This window comes from Rhinopithecus bieti, unplaced genomic scaffold (genome assembly GCF_001698545.2).
Source record: "Rhinopithecus bieti isolate Rb0 unplaced genomic scaffold, ASM169854v2 scaffold_12653, whole genome shotgun sequence".
In the NCBI taxonomy this organism is placed as follows: Eukaryota; Metazoa; Chordata; class Mammalia; order Primates; family Cercopithecidae; genus Rhinopithecus; species Rhinopithecus bieti.
In genome coordinates this window covers 1036234-1058531 of record NW_016807437.1, presented here as the reverse complement: position 1 = coordinate 1058531, position 22298 = coordinate 1036234, and the positions used below count along the sequence as shown (strand labels likewise).

Genomic DNA, 22298 nt, shown 5'->3' with positions numbered 1-22298 from the left:
CTCTCAACTTTCTCTAATCACAAAAGATTTTCTGTTCTGAAACGGCAATTTACACCAGATCAGCTAAGACAATTACTCTATTCACCACACTGTGAGTTGCCTCCTGACTATGAACTTCTGGAAAATAAGAATTATGTCTTATTCATCTTTGTATCGTCATGATCTAGTTCAGTGTCTGGCTCTAGAAGTAACTGAATAACTTTGTGAAATCAATTCAGGAAAATAACTTGGTCGTCTTAGATTAATAAGAAAAAGCTGCAAATGTATAGTTATTTTAGGTCTACAATTAGGATTTTCCTTACAACAATGCTAATTTCAATCCCCATTAGTGCTTTGGTTTTTTTTAAAGAGGAACACTAACAAAAGCAGAAAACTTCAATTAACTGCACAATACAAAGATAGTACCTCTTATGCTAGAGAGGAAAGAAAAATCTAACAGTCAATATTCTATAACTGATTACTACTTGGTTTTGAAATCATTGCTATTTTGCAGTAAACTCGGCATTTTATTCAACTTTTCTCAAGGCTAATGCAGATATACCTGGCTTGTCTCTAAAACTTTGTACACAGGACAAATTTCCATAAAGGCTCATTAATTTAAAAAATGCTGTCAATCAAAAAGAACCATAAGACAAAGACACCCATAACTATTCTATTTTTATCTTATATGGCACTCTTAATTTTCATATACTGTATTTGTTTAAGGTACAAATGTATTAAAATAAATTAAGCCCACTAACCATCAAGGTGTGGGAAAATGTATCAAAAATTATTGAATGCCAGAAGTAAAAGCCAACTCAGCACAGACAAACACAGACTCAGAGATGGATATAATTCATGTATGTATTCATAATAAGGCTTATTCTTTTAAAAGAAATGATTTTAGTGTCCTCCTACTGCATAATAAATTTGATACAGGTCAAACTACATTGTCTGGGACCATAAAACAAGTACTAAAGATGATCAAACAGTAATAGCCCCTATGGGCACTTATATATACCAGGAGCTATAATTAATAGTTTGCATTTTCATTAATCATCACAACCATCACTTGAGATAGTATTAATGCTCTCATTTAAATGAGAAAACTGAAGCCCAAAGAATTACACATTCTGCTTTAGGTCACACAGAAAATGTAAGAACTGGGATTTGAATCTAAGTATGGCTAAATTACTTCAAAACTGTTTCCTGTTCCATGCCTGCCCACTATTATGCCAACCTAATTTCACAGCACAAGACCTTAAATCCTTCTATAATTCTGTTAATATCCCTCTTTCCACTAAATGAACAACATATTTTAATATTCTTCTTGATTTAACTGATAAAGTCCCAATAAGTACACTTACTTCCTACACAATGACCTTTTAGATATCTATTGCTGATTACTGATTATTACAGGAAATTCCCATACCATTACTTTTCAGCAGTTATTTGATCTGGATTGATATATATTAATGGAATATCAAAGACTATTCAAACTACATTCTTAAATCAAAAAAGTTTTAAAAATATTCCATTTACATCTCATCTTTAAATTATTAGGTATTAGACCTATTTTTAAATTACATGCTTACTGAAAATTAAAGTTTAGAAATTACTATCCTAATTAAGCTCAGTTAATCCTTAGAACTAAAATTCTGAAAGACCACTTTTACCTATCTTCATTAGACGGCTTCAGCGGGGGGGTTGTAATTTGTCTTATAAAAATCATGCACAACAAACCAACAAACATTACCAAATTATTAAAGACAGTCTAATAAAATTTGTGATTATCAAGCAACAGTCAACACATAATTCTTACCAGGCTTCAATGAACCATGTTCTTACCTTTTTATCTTTTTCTAAAATGGTCTGGTCTCTCTGCTGTAAGAGACGCTTAAGTGACATCACTTCTTCTTTCAGTTGACTTATAAGGACAAAATTGTCTGTTCCCCCACTATCTGCTGACTGATTTATAGAGCTACTAAAAAGAAAAAAGTAAAACACAGTTAAATGAAGTAGAAGGAAAATTAGCAGGTGTTCAAATTGCATAAATTAGACAATTCCACAAACATCCTTAAGGCTAATGCAAAAAAATATGTACCTGACAGAAATGGATGCAACTGGCAAATTACCTTACTAATGGCACACATTACATACACCTGCAGAAATATAATTCAGTATTAGCTTTTAGGGGGTCAATACTTCTAGTGTAAAGCAATAGGCAGCCAATTTGTACAGTAACATCAGAAAACTTTTGGCTAATGAACTAAAACAAAGTAACGCTCATAATATTTTTAATCTAAAAACATTTTCTAGGCAGGTCAATTTAAAATATCACAATTAGATTTGTGTTTCACTGAAGAATAAAGATAAAAATAATGTTCTCCAAATTTGTTTCTTCAAAACCCAAATTTATTTCCCAAATAGAACAACATAGTTCAGTGCCACTTTCTTATTGCCAAAATTAAGCTAAAAATTTTAAACTAATTTATGTTTATTCTTCTAGGTGACTCAAGTCAATGTAGAAAATACATGTTTCTATTTTTTTATCTAGTAATAACTGGCATTCAACCATAACTATTCAACTAAGTTGAATTTTCACAACACTAAAAGAATTCATTTTTACCTATCTCCATTAGATGGCTTAGATTCCAATTTGGGCTTTTTCTTTGGAGTTTCATTCTGAATTGCTGCAGAGGATTTATGGCTGAAACCAAACATTAATAAGAATAGTTAGAGTAAAAAGGACAGAGGAACCAAATGATAAGTTATTCATCTTCCCCTAAAATATTACTGAAAATATTGATTTTGGTAAGTCTTAAGTAACAAAGTTGAAGGGATACATTTCAAAATACTTCAGAAAATACAGCAATGTATTTACCTCTGTTTCCACAGTCCCTGCTCTTGTTCTGGACTTAGATTGCTGATTCTGAAAAATACACAAATGACATCTAATAATGACATTTATTTAATACATCTAAATTTAACATTCTTTCTCGATGGATACACATTTTATGTTTATAATATTTTGTTCAGAGAAAGGTGTATTTAAGTTTTCAGACTAAGCTAATATATATTGAATAAATCACATTCTGATGAGACAAATTTTAATCAAATGACTACTAACCATCTGAAGTTCTTCAAGAATTCTTTTTAATCAGGATCTCCACAGTTCAATTTAATATCATACAAAGGGTGGGTTACACAAGCACGAAAACTACCACAAGATTCTAAGATTATAAAGTTTAGGTATCACTGTACTTTGGCCGTCCTTACTATTTCAGATACAAAATTTGTATCTTTAAAGTTAAGGCTTTCCTAATAATCCAAAGTAGAGATTCTTCTTTTGGAGTAACTCAAGTTGCTCAGAATAGTATATCAATTTAAATGGGGAAATATATTGATTTCTTTGATTCTTTCCCAGTTTTCTTAAGAATCCTCTCCAAAGTACATAGATCTCTCTTTAGTTAGTAATCTGGAGAAGTTACGCTGAAACTATTGAGAAATTTCATAGTAACAAATGATTTTACTTTTCTATTTTGTCATAATACTCCTTTTCTATTTTGTCATAATACTAATAATCACTTTATAATTCACCATAAATCCTACACTTTTTTCCTCCTAAACTTGCATATCAGTCAATGCTTCACCAACCCCTAGCTTATTCACTCAGCATGTAGAGAGCATCGTCTATGAACCACATGCCGTGTTTTTATACAATGTAGAAGATGTTAGAAGATCTGAACTGTGACCTTATGCAAATTACTTAAAATCCCCAGCCTTGGTTCCCTCATATGTAATAATACATACCTTATACTGATATGAGCATTAAATGAGTTACATACGTAAAAGCACTTAGTACAGTGCTAGCATATACAAAATAGACACTATATATATATATACACATGTTCACCTGTGTCTAAAATTTACTATTGGTTCAGCTGTAGAAGTTTTTTAAGCAAAAGAAAAAAACAGACCTAAAGACTCAGCTGTAAACAAGTACCAAGTTGGGAAAAAAATATTAATAGCAATAATTCCATCAACTGAGTTATTCTTACTTGTGAATGAATGGAAATCCTACTGAGGAAGGCAGTTGTTCTTTTTTTTTCCCTCACAAATTTCATTATAAGCATAACAAGCCATACATGAACTAACAGCACTAACTATATCTCAAAGTTAATAATAATCACATTAATATGACTGACAGAAACACCTGGAATTCCCATCTTGGCTTTCTGAAGGTTGTCCATTCCTAGATTCAGATCCACCTTAGTGCCACCTTAGAACCACATCCCCTACCCCTGCCGATCACCATCTATCACAATATGAATGCTCCTTATTTTCATTCTGATCTACTGAACTTAAGAAAGGACCCTACAAACTAACTGTTCATCAAATGGTCAACAGTTATCAAATAGAAAATAGTGTATTTCGTAAGTAACAAAAGTAAAAAAATTGAAGACTTTCATTTTCAATACCGTTCTCTTTCCCTTTATTTTGAAATCTGTCATTCTTTCAAAAAATTAAGTTGCTGTCACATACTTCAATCTTCACAAACATAATCTGATTGTGTCCTTTTATATCATGCTAAGACAAATTTATCTGTAAAGAATAGGGAAAGGAGACATTTTGGGAGTCTTAAGAGTAGGTCTGACATATGCGATTATGATATATAGTCATTTTGTCATATTTTTTCTTAAAGAAAGAAGCAAAAACAACATAGACTTATATTCCTTTGCTTCTTGAGATACTCTGATATAAAGATCACAAGATTTCTTCAAAATAGCCAGAAGAGAAGGCATGGCATTTAACTCTACCACTACCACATTTAGAAAGCACTACAACATGGTAGAATTAAACATCACTAACCGCAATGTAACCTCATAATCTAATAGGTGATTGAATACAGTTTAGAACAAATCTTACTAATTAGATAGAACTACATTACATCCCTAAAATACTGCATGTGTTCCAAAATGAGGTGGGCATCAGTTTTTTGTTTTAAGTAACTATCTGAAACTTTAAAGACTCATAGAAAAATTTAGGAACAAACAATAAATTCTTCTGAAAATGGGCATGCCATATGTCCCTGTTTTTTCCATTTTAATTTGTGCTTATCAGTTTAATTTTTATTTTAATGTTCTTGATTTTTCCATGAAGACTAAAACTGCATTTTAAAAAACCTTTATACCACACACATCAAAGGTTAAGGTACGACTACTACATAACTCCCCGCACAGGTCACTTTAAAAATCAAGTACAGTTGTTCCTTGAACATCCCAGGTTTGCACTGTATGGAACCACCTATACGGGATTTTTTTTTTTCCAACCAAATACGGATCAAAAATATAGTATTTGGAGGATGTGAAACCTGCATACATAGAAGACCAACTTTTCCTATAGGCAGATTCCACAGGGCCAACTGCAGAACTGGAGTATATGCAAATTTTGGTCTATGAGGGGGTTCCAGAACCAATCGCTCAAACATATTGAGGGAAAACTACAGTTGTCTGTATTTAAGTAGAGTTCCTAAATATATGTTTGAAAAAACACAAAGTACCACTAGTTAAAAATATTTCTCATATTTTGGGGAACACAAAGATTAGAAATGCTTCTATCATAGTAACAAACTATAGTATTAAAATATGTTCTCCAAACCCAGTCATTGGTTTTGGTTTGTTTTACTAAAACAAATTGACAACTAAGATAAATTATAATTTTCAAACAAAACCTTAATTATTTAAACAAAAAAAGAATACTGAGGCTTTTGATAAGTTATTTAAAACTGATGTACTTGTATTTTGACTTTATATGGTTATAGTTTTATATATTAATTTCCTAAATGTCTTATCTCTATTAAGGTAAACAGATAAACATATTCCATGTAGATAACATTGTACACTGAATAAAATGGAGACACAGCCTTAGACACTCAAGATGCTTACTGTGTAAAATGGAAACTAGACTAGCACATAGTGAATATTTGCAAGAAGTAAACACCAATAAATGGCATTAAAATGCCAGGATGAGTTTTTAAAATACGATTTCGAAGTACTTACTTGTGATGGCTACTGCTGTGACGATGGTGATGGTGATGATGGTGGTGATGATGTTTTGGATGATGCTGGTCTTTCTCAGTTAGAGATGAAGATGATGAATTTGAATGTGAAGATCCCAGGCTCTTCCTCTGTTCTTTCGTCTTCTGTAAAACTCTTTTGTACGATAAAGTACAGAGCCAGCATAATAACTTTCCATCAACCTTTTAAGAAAACACGTGGTAAATTAAATGTACCCATATAAACTGGCTGCAAATGAAACCAGGTAAGATAAACCACCCAACTTCCACCTATATTCCACACGCAACATGCGCAAATGCATATATGCACATATTCACGGACTTTTTGCAAAATAGAAATAAAATTGGACTTTTCTGAAACTTGGGAAAATACTTGTTTAGAGAATTATAAAACTGATGAGGATGACATACAGATTTCCATTAGTTTTGAGGCATTTTTAATTTGAAGAAAAGAAAAGTTACATTTTTTCTTATTCCAGGAGAATAAGCATAGACTGATATACTTCTAAGACATATAGGCTAAATTCTTAAAAAACTGTGTAATTACTAATAAAGTATTTTTCACTACAGTAAGTACTGTAAATTTACAGAAAAACAGAAGCACCTAAATGACATACACAGTTGCCTCTCATTATTCTTGCATTTCCTATTCGTGTATTTGCCTACTTAGTAAAATGTATCTGTAACCCCAAAATCAAGACTTGCAGCACTTTTGTGGCCACTGCACACATACACAGAGTGGTCAAAAATCTGTGCCACCCAATAGCACACGTTCATAGCTGAGGTGGAACAAGGTGATGCTCTGCCTTATTTCACCTCTCAGACAAGTATCCTTTTCAGTCTATTTAGTGCTATGTTTTTCGAGTTTTTGTTGTCCCAAAGAGTAATGCCAAAGTGCTGTATAGTGTTCCTAGGCTCAAGAAAGTTGTAATGTGAAATAGCAAAGACATGGAATCAACCTAAACGCCCATCGTTAGTAGACTGGATAAAGAAAACGTGGTACGTATACACCATGGAATACTATGCAGCTATGGAAAAGAACAAGATCATGTCCTTTCCAGAAATATGGATGGAGCTGGAGGCCATTAACCTTAGCAAACTGACAAAAGAAGAGAAAACCAAATCTTGCATGTTCTTACTTACAAGTAGGAGGTAAATGATGAAAACACGTGGACGCAGAGGGGAACAACACACATTACGGCCTATCAGATGGTGGAGGGTCGAAGAGGGAAAGGATCAGGAAAAATAACTAATGGATATTAGGCTTAATACCTGGGTGATGAAATAATCTGTACAACAAACCTCCATGACACAAGTTTACCTATATAATAAAAGTGCACATGTACCACTGAACTTAAAAATAGAAAAAGAAAGCTACGAAGGCTGTGATGTCTTACAGAGAAAATACATGTGTTACATAAGTTATATTCATGCACTCTTAGCGCTGTTGGCAATGAGTGCAAATAATCGACTGTGTGTACATATATATATCACCCCATATACATTATATGATAGATATCATACATATGTGTATTTCATATATTACATAAACATATATTATATATAATATACATTATAAATATATATAAATTATATATATATCTATTTTTTGAGACAGAGTCTCGCTCTGTCACCCAGACTGGAGTGCAGCGGCATGATCTCGGCTCAATGCAAGCTCTGCCTCCCGGGTTCACGCCATTCTCCTGCCTCAGCCTCCCGAGTAGCTGGGACTATAGGCGCCTGCCACCACACCTGGCTAATTTTTTGTATTTTTAGTAGAAACGGGGTTTCACCGTGTTAGCCAGTATGGTCTCAATCTCCTAACCTCGTGATCCACCCACCTCGTCCTCCCAAAGTGCTGGGATTACAGGCATGAGCCACCATGCCCAGCCAATCAACAGTATATATTAAATGACAAATCTTCAAAACAGGAACACAAACAAAATAAGGTTATGTATTGGATCAACTGACCAACATGTTATTACTGGAGACATGAACTTAATCCTATATTTCTCTTGGGCAATGCTTCAATACAGTACTCCCCCAACCTACAGTTTCAGGTACCCATGGTCAACCTTAGTCTAAAAATATTACATACGATACACTATTCTAAGCAATAAAGACCACATTCATATAACTGTAACTAGAGTATGCTAACACACTTGTTCTATTTTATTATTTTTATTAATCTCGTTATACCTAATTAAAAAACTAGACTTTATTGTAGGCATGTACGTACAGAAGAAAACATAGTAAGGTTCTTTACTATCCCCAGTTTCAGGTATCCGCTGGTCTTAGAAGGTATCTCCTATGGATAAGGTGGGTACTACTGTATTCATTGTTTTGTGGGAAATTTAAAGACCTACCACAAATAATTAGGATCAATCGTACCTGTGTCAAAGAAAAGAGGAGACTTTCTGAAAGTACTGACTAACCCTCTAAAAATAGTATCAAGTTTTTATCTTCTGTTTGTTCATATGTATTCCATCCACAGTATTTCACGATGTACATGTACCAGTCATGCTGGTGGGACATGTCTTACAAAAGGGTACATAAATTGCTGTGGGGAGACCTGAGAAAGCCCCTCAAAGAGGTAGTCATTCTCCAAATCAACTAAAATTGATAGGCAACAGGCCTGTGTGAATGCTGATCGGCAAAGGAATTATCACATGAACACATACACTTATTACATTAAGTCACTGCAGGTAGACAAAAACAAACAACAGTTTCAAACATGAGCCTGTATCAAAAAGCACAAGAGTTAACTGAATTTCATGTGCCAATTTGCCATCAGGTATTTTTTTCACACCAGCAATGTCAAGTAACCAGCAAAAGGGTAAAGTGAGTTATTTAACAAAAATTAGTTAAATCTCCTGAACCAAATGTGGGATAGCCAACTAGTAAAGAATAGCCACCATAAAATGTTTTTAAAGTGTAGTACATGAATCTATGTATCATGCAAACAAGGAGAAAAGTCACTATTCCTGCACTTTCATCTAACTACTTGCTTTCATGGACCTAAAAAATAAATCCTGTCTCAGCAGTGTATTAATTATAATTTCCAACTTGTTTGGCATTTAATTTCCAGAAGATGTCACAACATAAACAAAGCATACCTTTCTTCTTCCTTCCTCCTTCCGATCAAAAGCACATTGTTGTTTGCACTGTTCACAGGTCTGAGGTGGTCCATACTTTTTTTCTGAATTTGTGCAACGCTGACACTTGGTACCAATAAATGCTGCAATTATGTTACAGTACTGACAAGGCTTGGGCTGAAAAACATACACATTTTGAGACTTTTAAAAACATTAAATATTTGCTGCATAGCACATATCCAGTATTGTAGATATATTTCTGGAATTAAGAAAACTCAGGTAAAAAATTTGTTTTCTGTCAAGTTTGTTACCCTGTCATACGCAATAACTTTTACACTGTTTCTATGCATTCAACTAATATTTATTTCTAGTCATGAAACTATTACTCTAAGATCATGAGAAATAGATTTGTGATTTGCATAGTGTTAGACAATACAAAAACTACACAAAAAAGGTTTCAAAGAATGAAAATAAAGGTACACATGTATAGAAGTCTCATGAATCAAGAATTTGAGGAAATGTCCTTCTACTAATTTAATATCCTAGTTAGCTTAGTGACCATATCATTTATTTAAAAAATGTTAACTTTTCATCACATATACGTACAAATCATATAAGGAATATATACTGTGAGTTTTCAACTTCAAAAAAATAGGGACAAGCATATTCAACATAAACTATAAAAACATACCTTGATTTTCTTTGATATTCAAATGATGATTCAGGACAGTTTAAAGCATTAAAGTTAGCATTTTTAATCAATAATAAATAATATTGGTATAATATACCTATAATGACTGTAGTATACATATAAGACAATTTGTACTAGGATTGGATCATGATTTCTGTGAAAAAATGTATGAATTGTGCTGTTTTATAAAAATAGTTCTGAAGAGGTTGTTCTGAAGTAGGCTCAAGTCTGATCACGCAAACTTCATGGATAAGTTCTCCATAACCAAGAATTTGCTATATTTGAATCTTTAAATAGCTTCACAAATTTCACACTGATATTCAATACATGTAAAACAGGCATATAATTTGACTGTTTTTAATGTTGTCACCTTTGCATCAAAATATCTATGGAAGATTTCTTTCATAAAATATGGTATGTTTAAATACCTAACAGCACAGCAGTACTTTTTTTTTTTTTGAGATGGAGTCTCGCTCTATTGCCCAGGCTGGAATGCAGTGGCAGGATCTCGGCTCATTGCAAACTCCACCTCCCGAGTTCATGCCACTCTCCTGCCTCAACCTCTGGAGCAGCTGGGACTACAGGCGCCCCCCCACCATGCCCGGCTAATTTTTTTTTTTTTGTATTTTTAGTAGAGACGGGGTTTCACTGTGTTAGCCAGGATGGTCTCGATCTCCTGACCTCGTGATCCACCTGCCTTGGCCTCCCAAAGTGCTGGATTACAGGCGTGAGCCACTGCACCCGGCCAGCAGTATGTACTTTTTAAAAGGTCCAGCTTTGTGAAAAGTATTAACTGGTAACAATGACGTGAAAACATAAAACATACTTACCGTCCCAAATTGCTTCACATTTTGAGCACACTTCTTACAAATTGTGTTAGTTTTGCTGAAAAAGAAATTGTATATAGATCATGCTTATGTAGCTTTCTAAATGTACACATGTAGCACAATGTCAAAATAAAATGAGTCAAAGATTCGGAGTACTTAAAACTTATTCTAATATGGACCATGGATTTTTTTCAAAAATACAAGGATCTTTTCGGAGTTGTTTTACCCAAATTAACTTAAGACAAATATTTTATACATTTTATTGTGTATTTTTTTGTACACAAAACATCTTAATGTTTCCTATATAGCTCCAAAATCTTCACACTTGCCACTATTAATGCACAGCATTACAATACCAGTGCCTACCTAACCTTCCACTTGGCTACTGTCCAACATTATAATGCCCACACCTATTTAAGAAGAAATTATTTGTTCTTTTCTGAGGCTACTTTCTGTATATACTCTCAGAGCGGAAGTAACTGTTAAAAATGTTACCTACTACTCCTCTTCCATGTAACAAATTACTACATTTCACTCTTGGATGGCAGTTGGTAACACTACAGACTTTTCCTCAGGTCCATTAAGACCTTACCATTTTTTTTAGTGTAACAGTAACTATTTACATTTGCATTTTCATTAGCAAGGCTATACATTTTCCATGTAGTAATTTATTCTGTCTCTCATATAAAGTGTAACAGTAAATTAACAACCCCTGGTTTTTTTGGCAACATTCTCTCTCCCACCATGTATAAAATGTTTACAACTTAAAATTTCTGGGGCTAAACCATTTTTTAAAATACTTTCACAAAATATGGGATTACAACCCCCAAATATTCCATACAGACAACACTTGTCTTTAACAGTCAAAAACTGTTCATTATACAAACCTCTCTTGTTGAAATTCTGATCTGCAGTAAGTACATTTTACAATAGGATGTGCAATCCGACATTCCTGTAATAAGACAATACATTAGTCGGTATCTATCTGAAAGTCCCAAATGTCACTTTTCTGGTAGAAAATTGTTTACTCAACCTAGTGAAATTTGTAAAATATTGATAAAACCTGGCCCCAACGTAAAGAACTGGATGCTTTATCATATAAGTGGCCAATCACAATATAATTCCTTAGGGAAGGCATAGGTGTCTTTGTCTTTAGTAGACGTGAGGTATATTACAGACAAATTAAGAAAGCTGTCAGGGCCGATTTCAAGGATTGGTTAAATGTGAAACTACTTATTATTTTGCACCGTTGCTCACAGACAGCATCCTGGCTTTAATGGGATGGGAGGAGCTCCAAATCAGAGCATTCTGTTCCCAAACCAGTCGCTTCGCTTTCCTGGACAGGGAAGAAGGATGCCATCGGCTTTGCGGCTTCGGGTTCCTAGCAAGAAAGTGCAAAAACCGTCCCCTGCCTCCTGGTGGAAGAAGAGGACAGACCAGGCAGAAAACCGAGATGAAAACATCTCCACCCCTGGGTCTCTGCGGTATAGACAGGTGGCTGCCTCACTCAACCCCACCTCTGAGACCCCTTAGACGCTGACGGGGCTCGGTACCCGCCTGGGCCCCCTGGAAGAGGGCACGATTCTGCCTCCCTCTCAGGGGCCATTCCCAGCTGATGTTCAAGCCCCCAGAAAAAGGGGTCCCCGAGTGGGGAGGCGGGGACACCAGACTCCCAAACCCCCGAGGCGCCGGCAAAGAGAGAGAAGCTGCAGTGCAGCGGCTACCCGGCCCCCTCCGGCTACGGCCGAGGACACCCATCCCGCCCGCCTCCCGGAGCCCACGGACCTTGCAGAGCTGCTGGCCCTGGGAGAGCTCCTCGAAGGGATAGCGTTGGGTACACTTGGTGCAGGCGTACAGGGCCGAGGCCGCCATCCTGCTCCTCAGTCTCCTCCTCCGCCGCCGCCCGCTCCGAGGCGGGGCCCTACGGAGAACTCGAGACCCGCCGCCGCCGCCCGGACCGCGGGCTCCTCCTCCTCCCCCTCCCCCTGCCTCGCGCCCACCAGGGCCTCGCCGCGAGAGCCCAGGGCCCCGCGGACGACGCCACCGTCTCCCTCCGCCTCCACTTCCGCCCCAGCCCACCCAGTGACGCCGTGCCAGCCGCTCCCGCTTAGGCCCCGATAGCGGCGGAGGGAGACGAATCGGGTAGGGGTTGCTGTTTAGCTGCGCGACCGCGGATCCGCTTCCTTCTCCGCCTCCCTTCCCCATCCCTGATTGGCTGCGGAGACCACCGCGTCACTCGGCGGCTCCTCCCAACTTCCAACTTCCGCGACGCCCGGAGCGCCCACAAAGGGAGGATGTCGCCGGCCAATGAGAGCCGGGAGCTCTCAGCGCGCGAAATCCGCTTTGAACCTGCCCCGCCCAAAGGTCTGCGGTCGCGGCTATTTCTAACAGCCAGTCCCAGGTTTGGGTGAGAGCGCCCCAATCCAATTGGGCAAATGTTCGCGAAAGGCTCGTTCTCTGCCGCAACTTTTTTTTCCTTGCTTTCTATTGGACTAAGTCGTTAAGTCCCTCCTAATCCTATTTGTTATTGGCCAAAAAGTAAGTACCTCACCTGGAGAGGCGTCCCCGAGGCAAACTCACGCTTTCTCTTGCGTTTAATCCGAGGGAACTCGTGGAGTGCTTTAACTTCGCCTCCGCTTTTGTTTTATCTCCATTACTCCGTTCGGTTGCCACTGGCGACAACACTACTCGCCCACGCTTCTTACTGGAGGAGGCCCGCCCCTCCGTAGAATCCCCGCAGAGCCGGCCAGTAGCTCGCGGCGTTGTCGGCCCCCAGCGGGCCCAGTTACGCGCCACCTTGTGACGTCACCAGGGAAGAGGCGGATTCTCTCCTGCTACTGAAAGACGTCTGCTGTTTTGATTGGCTAGGGAAGACGTCCGTTAGGACGTGTTGCCCTTTCTGTGTACGCTGTGAGCGTAGGCGGCCCTGAGGGGGTGTGTGGCAGGGGTTTCCAAGCCGAGCACCGGCACCCTTGCCCTTTTCCATCAGGGGTTCAGCCTAGGGTCGCCCCTGGTGGGCGGCTCCCGAGTCTTGGAGAAGAGCACGAGAACCCAGACCGCCCCCAAGGTGCGGAGACCCCCCTGGGCAGGCTGAAAGATGGCGGCGGCGTCTGTCTCTGCGGCTTCTGGTTCCCAGTTGTCGGTAAGAAGCAGTTGGCGCGAGTGGGCCCCACGTCGGTCCCAAGCGCCTCTTTGAGTTTCCTCACATTCAGGGCGCTGTCAGTCCAGCTTCTCACTCAATTCTGGAGGACGGCGGGAGTGCCTAGATTGCCCCGCGCTCCCCAAGCTTCCATTCACTGTTCCTCTGTCGAGACTGCACCCTCTGGCTTCCAGTGAAACTGGAACAGAGACTGGCCGTCTCTGTTCCCCATCCCTCATTCACCTTTCGGCGTAGGAACCCCGGTTGCCTAACATTCCCAAGGCCCAACTGGGATAACTGTCCATTCCCTGGCCTGTGAAAACGTAGCTCTCTTGGTCACGTGAGTTCAGCGGCCCCTCTAGGAAACTCGCCATAGCAGGTAGGCGCGCCAGTGATGTTAAGAGACAGCTGCAGAGTAGTAGTGCGCCGTCTCTCGAGCGCTTACTAGTCGCTGCTTATGCTGTTTCCTATCCCTGCAGTGCCTCCCACTGCCGTCCACGTGAACTTCGTTGTGTGATCCTAGTAGCCGGAGCGCGCGCTTCCCGCCACCTAGAATTACTGGAACTTCAATGTGGAAATGTCATTTTGGAGAGGCGACAGGGAGAATTTATTTTAAATATTGTTTTTGCCTCATCAAAGGCCACCAGCCAGTTTATTAACTGATATTCACTGGTGTTTGTCAAATTGGCGTGTCGAATGCTTACGTTGTTGAAAACCGCGGCGTTGGAAAGCTTTGATAGGAAGTAAATGTTGGAACTCTTATTTCTCCACTTAGCAAATGTTCGATGCCTGGCATACTGTTAGGGTTCAAATGAAGAGAATAGAAACCCTGCTTTGAAGGAGCAAAGCACTGAAGAGAAACTACACGTAATTAGTGATTACTACGCAATACAGTTTAGCAAGTGCTACCTTAGTAGAATAATCTAGAGGGGCGTGATTAACAGTGCTTGGGTAGGCCAGAGGTTTCCTAGAAGGGAAGATGGAGCTAGTTGCGTGTCGAAGGAATTGTAGTTGCTTGTGCCAAGAGTAGAGGAAGGAGAAAAAGGCACTGCAGGAATTTTGGAGTATGTGCTAGGACAGCGGTGCTTTCAGGAAACTTGAGATAGTTCGGAATGAGAAGAAGTAATACGGAGGTAGAGTTGGATGAGGTGAATTGGAAACGTAGGTAAAAACGTGGAAAAAGGATGGTGAGGGCAGGAACTAGAAGAGTATCAGGGTAAAGTTATTTTCTAGCATCTAAGCGGGGAAAGAGTGGGGAACGCTAAGAAAGCCTGGTCACCGTGGAGAAGTCAATTACAGCTTTCGCAGACTTGTTAGAATTTGTAATGGACCAAAAGTATTAACAGTGGAGAAATAGGAGCTGGAGAAATGGAAAAATAAGAGCTCCAACATTTACTTCTATCAAAGCTTTCCAACGCCGCGGTTTTCAACAATCGAAGCATTCAGCAGAATGGGAATTAAAAGTTTGCAGAGAGGTTTGGGGAAGTTAAGGAGAAGTAATGAAAGCAGCAATTTAAGGTTATTCAGGATTAGGTCAGTAAAAGAAACTGTTAGAAGTGTCAGCAGATGGATGAGATTTTATAGGAGAAGTGATTAAACTTGGGAGAAGAGGGCTTTTCACCGCTCTCAAAAGTTAAGCACTTGAAGACTGAACAAGGAAAAGGAATACTCATACAAATATTGAGTCCGTGCGTGGCTCATGCCTGTAATACCAGCTACTAGGGAGGCTGAGGCAGGAGGATCACTTGAGCCCAACGAGTTTGAGGCTGAAGTGAGCCATGATAGTGCCACTGCTCTCCAACCTGGGCAACAGAGCGACTCATGTTTCTATAAAATAAAATATTAAATAAATGTTTAATTGAGCTGCGTTATGCCAAAGACACCTAGCTGAGCATTGGGACTGGGATATAGTCAGCTCTTAGTACTTAGTATGGTAGCCTTGGCAGAAACCCCAAAGACTGTTCATTAGGAAAGCATATACATTTTTTTGTGCTAAGCTCAGCTTTAATTGCATTCTAAATATCAAGGGTACACTAAGAGTGTCTAGGATCCTCCACAAATCAAAGTATAACAAGCATAACGCAATCTGCTACATCAAAATGTCTAATTTGGAAGCTACTCTTTCTCAAAACAAAAATGACTAAATTTAGTTGGTTTCTTGGTGCGTAAGAAAAGGTCCTGCTTAGATGTCCCATCAGAAATAAGGCTGCCATTTCCAAAAGCATTGGAAAAGCACTTAGCTTAACAAACAGCTGATCTTAACAGTAGGCAACATTAAAAAAAAAAAAAAAAAAAAAAAGAAAACTTGTTAAAACTGTACAATGAACTGAAAACACAACTTGTATTCAGATTTCCCCATTGTGAAGATTAACAACTGTTATATTCAACTGTTTTCGACATTGATAAACCCATATGGAGCTACTTATAAGTACATTGAGATGCTTTACAGGCCAGGATTTTTAGCAAGTAGATTAATAACCGTTTTTAGGAAGCCTCAACCCTGTAAATCTCAAATGTGAACAACGTGGAAGTAGGGCGATAGGTTTCAGTTAGGTCTAGGTAACATTTATTGAGTGATTGCTCTTGAATTGATAAACTCGACTGATGGAAAAGGCAGGAAAGCAACTATGGGCATAATGAAATTAGTTCCATATAGAAGTATGGTCAGCATTGCGTTGAAACACACAGGAGTGTCTTTCATGTCAGCCTTGTAATGTTTTCACGGTAACCTTGGTGATTAATGAACTAATCTCTTAATTTGTCTCTCTGACATTTTAGATAGTTCCTTCGACTAAGCTGCACAGTAGCTCCATATTAATTTCCTTTAAAAATGTTTTATGGCTATCATACATTTTATAATATTAAATATAAGATTTACTTTTTGAGAATAATAAAATGAATACCTTCATGTGCCTCTTTGTGTCTTCTTTCTCCTTCCCACGCCCACCCAGTACCTCATATTTTAAGATTATAATGTATGGTATTTATATAGGACTATCTGGCAGGCATAGTCCTTAAAGGCACTTTAAGCACTTTTCGTACGTTAACTCATTTAATCCTCACAATAACCTTCTGAGACTGGCATTATTATTTCCTTTTTCAAGTGAGCAAAATGAGTCACAGAGAGGTTGAGTCAAAAATCTAGCTAGTAAATGACAGTATCTTAATGGGGTTTGGATTTAATAAGTTTTGTTGTTCATTTGTTTGCCAGATATTATAAACAATGTTGTATCCATTCTTATATGCTGTACATGGCAAATGTTTCTCTAGAGTGCAGTTCTCGAAGTATGGTCTCACAACCCTTGGAGATCTCCAAGACCCTCTCTGAGTCTACAAGATCCTTCTGTAATGACCACGTTTGTGGTATACTAGATCTTCTTTAATATGTCACACAAAATAACATATCCAACAGAGCGAATGCGGAACTAGATAAGAGAATCCAGCATTCTTTTTTTAAGGCAAACATTAAAGAGATCTGCAGAAATGTAAAATAGTGCTATTCTTTTCACTGAATTTTTTAGAGTGTAAAGGGGTCCTGAGAGAACAAGTTTCCAAGGGGCAACTCTAGAGCAGTGATTGTTTTATTTTTCAGACCTCAGGCTGGGCTCTGGATTACAACTCAGTAGTGGGTCATGGAATATGTACTGTGACTCAACTCATATCATTTTCAAGAAAGAAGAGAGAAAATCGTTCAGCTAATGTAACTGAATGAATTATCTGGTTCACAGAGCACGTGCGTCTTCAGCTTTACTCGGTCATACTAAATTGTTTTACCAAGTGATTATACCAACAGCCCTCTTTATGTCCTCTTAAATGGATGGTATTGTCCCACTTGTAAATTTTTGCTGTGTGTGTGAAATGATGTCCTATTCTTTTTCTGGTTTGTGCTCCTCTTATCATTGGTGAATATACACCCTGTTTTTTACATACCTTTACTTTCTTGTGTGTGTGTTTTCTTCTGTGAAATACCTGTTCGTGTCTTTCGCCTGTTTTTCAATTGAGTTGCCTGTTCTTATTGATTTATAGGCATTCTTTCACATATTGTGGATGTTAATTATCAGTTTGTTAAGACTGTTCCAAGGATATGTTGGCTTGTCTTTGATACTTTTTGATTAATAGTTGTTACTTCTAGTGTAAAATTTGTTAGTCTTTTTATAATTAGTGATTTCTGTTTAAGAAATTCTTCCTTTCTCTAAGGCCTTGGCTGTATTCTTCTGTATGTTTTTCTACATATTTTAAAGTTAGAGCCTTTTATGTCCTTAATTTACTTGAAATTAATTTGTATGCTGTGAGATAGGGATCCAATTTAATGGTTTTACTGAAAATACACAACTGTCTGCACACTACTTGTTGAAACTTCATCCTTTCTCCAATGGTTTGCAATATGTTCATTTCCATATGCGTATGGGTGTGTTGCCTGGCTCTTTATCCCTTTGTTGTATTTATCCCTTTGTTAGTATTTGTATTTGTCTCTCCTACCGGCGGGTGGGGGGGGGGGGGGTGGACATTTACCTCCTTGTTACTCAAGAGAAACGTTAGCTGTTGTTGGTCCTTTGCTTTTCTTCAGTAGAAATTCTAGAACCTGCTATTGGAATTTTGATTGAAATTTTATTGAATTTCTAGCTTAATTTGGGTATAACTGATATGTTTAGGATATTGACCCTTCTGTCTGAATGTTATGTTACTCCATTTATTTAGAACTTTTACATTTTTCAGTACTTGTATAATTTCATGTCTTGTATATTGTTCAATTTATTTCTAGTTTTTAGTTGCGTGATATATATTTTCATAAGTTGCATTTTCTAATATATAAAATTACTGACTCTTGCATATCTATTTTGCCCAGCAACCTTCCAGACTTAATTCTCATAATTGAATATTTTTTGTTTTTTTCTATTTAGATGGTCATAATCCAAAATTGGGATTCTTCCTTTTCAATCTTAATAGCTGTTATTCTTTTTTTTTAATCTTAGTGTGCAGACTAGGAAATGAAATACAGTCTTGACTAGAATTGATGTAGATATCTTTATTACTGATTTTAAAGGGAATATTTCAAGTTTTCCATCATTAAGTATGTTTGCCATGTTTTCTTGTAAAACTTTGTATTATCATAAGGAAATAAGTTTTTTAAAAAACAACAGCTGGATGTTGAATTTTATTGAATGCTTTTTTACATTTGTTGATGTTACATTTGTTGATGATTGTATTGATTTTTACTTTGAAGCTATTGCATTGATTGCGCTGCTCAGAGCACTGCCTCATGTTTCTCCACCATTGGACCTTGACTTCTCCAATTTTATTTCCTCAACATGTGTACACAAACTCTTTTTTCAGCTAAACTAATGTATTCATTAACCTGGAAATAATTGCCTTTCATACCCATTTCTAGCTTGCCTATTAGAATACATGTTAATCTACAAGACCCAGTATCGATTTCAGCACTAATAAAGACTTTCCTTTACCATACTGATCTGAAGCAATGTTCTGTTGAATGCATCTGAATTTAATTTGCATTTAGTCTCTATCACATCCAATTTAGCAGTTCCCACCTACTCTTTTGTATTTGAGTTTTATCTAGCTAATGTCTTGCAGCTGTGTTGCATGTTCCACTTATAAAGAAAGCAAGTAATATACATTTTTAAATTATGCTTCATTCTTCACACAGTGTCATAAAAAGATGTTCAATAAATATTTGTTGAATTGTGTGTTCCTAAATGAGATATTTGCCCTAACAACTAAAGGCTGCAGGAAAAGATAGTGATCACATTAAACATTTTGCCTTTAATCCTGAAAGTTTCTCTTACAATCATGTTTTGTTTGGAATAATTTTTACTGAGTGCTTAGGGTCATGGAAAGATTAGTGGATTGGGAGTTAGACTTGGGCTCCTTTCTACATAGCCTTCCTATGATATTTGTGCTATTTGTTAAATATAAAGAAGCCCAAAAGCTTTTGGTGATCTCTTAAAGGGTTATAGTAACTATGTTGAAAAGGATAATCTTTTATAAGTGATGTGCAGTTTCCTGTTTGCGAAGGAAATGTGTAGTTAATATTCAACAGATTTACTGAACAGAATAAAACTCCTTTATTAGAACTTAATTTCTCCAGCAAAAATGCTACACCAACTGGGTGTCCTAAAATTATTTTAATTCTGTCACTGCCCAGATGTAGCTCAGACTCCCATACATTAAGGGGCCCCATTTCACAAGACTGCCCGCCCCCAAGTCAAGTCAGAGTTCGCAGAGCATCTGCATTTCTGCTCAGCTGACTACAAATTAAGGGATTCCTGCAACTTTCCAAGAACGGCTCACAGTATTCAGGAAAGACGGTACTTAAGCAATTTCAGTTATATAAAGGACACAACTCAGAAACAGCCAAATGGAGGAGACATAGGGCAAGGTGTGAAAGGGCTTCTGTATCCTCTGTGGTACAGCACCTTCCCAGCATATCAGTATGTTCAACAATCTAGAAGCTCCCCAAACCTCATTATTCAAGAGGTTTCATTGAGCTTTCGTTACATAGGTACATAATTGAGTAATTTATCCACTGGTCACTGGGCTCAATCTCAGCCCCTTACCTCCCCTGAGGTCAGGGCCTAGGGCTGAAATTTGTAACTCTTACCCACCGCACCCCCCTCCCCGCAACGCGCGCGCGCACACACACACACACACACACACACACACAGATGGAGTCTCACTCTGTTGCCCGGGCTGTAGTGCAGCGGCCCAATCTTGGCTCACTGCAACATCCACCTCTTGGGTTCAAGCGATTCTCCTGCCTTGGCTTCCCAAGTAATTGGGATTACAGGGCATGCCACCACACTCAACTAATTTTTTTGTATTTTAGATAGAGACAGAGTTTCACCATGTTGGCCAGGCTAGTCTTGAACTCCTGACCTCAAGTGATCCACCCAGCTCGGCCTCCCAAAGTGCTGGGATTACAGGCATGAGCCACCATGTGCCTGGCTGAAATTTGTAACTCTTTATAATCTAGTGGTTGGTTTTACTGGCAACCAGCTCCCAGAATATACCTTCAAACCTGAAGCTATCTAGGTGCCCTACCTTGAGTCCCCTCGTCAGCCTAACAAGGACACCCTATCACTTAAGAAATTCTAGGAGTTTTTGAATCTGTATCTGAAACCAAGGACAAAAGACTAAATATATTTTTTATTATACCACAGGGCATACAGATAATAAAAATGTATAGGTCATGAGGAGTGATATAAAAAAGTAAAGGGCAAACCCACTAACATATAAAATGTAGAACAGAGGTAGTTCCATTTTAGGAACTAGTTTATTAGTTAATCACATAATTAATGGGATTCTCCTGACTGGGCAGAGGGTGGTCGGTAAGTCACTTAATATTTTTGAATATTAAATGATAGGATTCTGGTGGGATGTAAATAACCAATGAAAACTTGAGGTTCTCTGTGACATTTAAAATTATGCAATAATTCAGGATGCTTTGCAAGACCTTTGACCATATTATAAAGAATTGAAAACTCATCCTGTTTTCCAGTTACCTCTAAAACCAGATGCCAATTTGCCATTAAGTTTGGAACATGACAAATAGTAGTCTTTGTTATATATGAACATACTATAGTAGACTTAGCACTTATTTGAGTACCAGTTTTAAGACTTGGCCCTACCCTCCTAAGCTCTTTGTCCCCACTTTTGATTTTCATAGCCATAGTGTGTTTTATATTTATATAAATAGAAAATGTTTTATATTTGCTTTCTTAAATCAACTGGAAATTTGCATGATTTTTAACATGGAAGTAAAATCTTTAATTTTAAGTAAGATTTAAATACAGTGCAGATATTTCAATAACCTTTGTTTCAGGAGATTGTTTACTGTTTTAAATGTTCATTGTGCTCTTGTACTTTTATGAACATGGATTATTCTGGTAAATTTAAGTTTTCAAAGGTAAGAATTGAAAAACATAGTTTGCTGTGGTGGTTTGAGGAAGGGAAGTGGATGTCTGAACATTTTGAACAGCTAGCAGTCATATTTTCCACCTTAGCCCTCAGCTTCTTAGTTACTTCCCCCAGTCTAGGACGACCATCCGTCAATAGGAAGTTGCCTACAACAAATAAAACTCCACAGTTAGCATCCCCTGGGTTGAAATTATTATGTGGAATCCTAAATTTAGCAGAATCTCATTCATGACAGAATGGTGTACTGTGGAAATAAAGTTTTATATTTGAGTGTTTGATGGGCCTTAATGTTTTCTAATTATTTTCTTTTTTGTTAATTAAATGTAAATTATTTGAGGCAGGGACAGTGCCTTATTTTCTTTCTGGAGTTTTGAATACTCTAAATATTCAAGTAGTAGTTTGTTGATGGGGAATAGAGTAATTCAGTCATTTGTAGCAATTTCTGGTCCTGTGAAAATAATATATTTATTTTTCTGAATGTATATCTCACAGTGTGTGTGTGTGTGTGTGTGTGTATATATATATATATATTTTTTTTTTTTTTTTTTTTTTT

At 37.7% G+C, this 22298-nt stretch overlaps 2 protein-coding genes across 3 annotated transcripts in view; one reads left to right on the top strand and one right to left on the bottom strand.

Annotated features, from left to right (window-relative positions):
* Positions 1-13203, bottom strand: part of FAM76B (family with sequence similarity 76 member B) — a 21178-nt gene extending 7975 nt beyond the window's left edge. The window contains exons 1-8 of one of the 2 annotated variants that reach the window (XM_017882002.1): positions 12457-13203; positions 11559-11623; positions 10675-10729; positions 9175-9330; positions 6042-6241; positions 2864-2911; positions 2609-2689; positions 1828-1963 (exon numbers count right to left, since the gene is read on the bottom strand). In XM_017882002.1, coding sequence (XP_017737491.1) covers positions 1828-1963; positions 2609-2689; positions 2864-2911; positions 6042-6241; positions 9175-9330; positions 10675-10729; positions 11559-11623; positions 12457-12876 — 1161 coding nt within the window. In that variant the 5' untranslated portion in view covers positions 12877-13203. The remainder of the gene's footprint in view (positions 1-1827; positions 1964-2608; positions 2690-2863; positions 2912-6041; positions 6242-9174; positions 9331-10674; positions 10730-11558; positions 11624-12456) is intronic. The other variant, XM_017882003.1, reaches the window with a different exon arrangement.
* A 22-nt stretch (positions 13204-13225) lies between these two features.
* The window catches only part of CEP57 (centrosomal protein 57), a 47888-nt gene continuing 38815 nt past the window's right edge, over positions 13226-22298 (top strand). Inside the window, exon 1 of the mRNA XM_017882001.1 lies at positions 13226-13813. Within this exon, the coding sequence (XP_017737490.1) occupies positions 13769-13813 (45 nt within the window). The 5' untranslated portion in view covers positions 13226-13768. The remainder of the gene's footprint in view (positions 13814-22298) is intronic.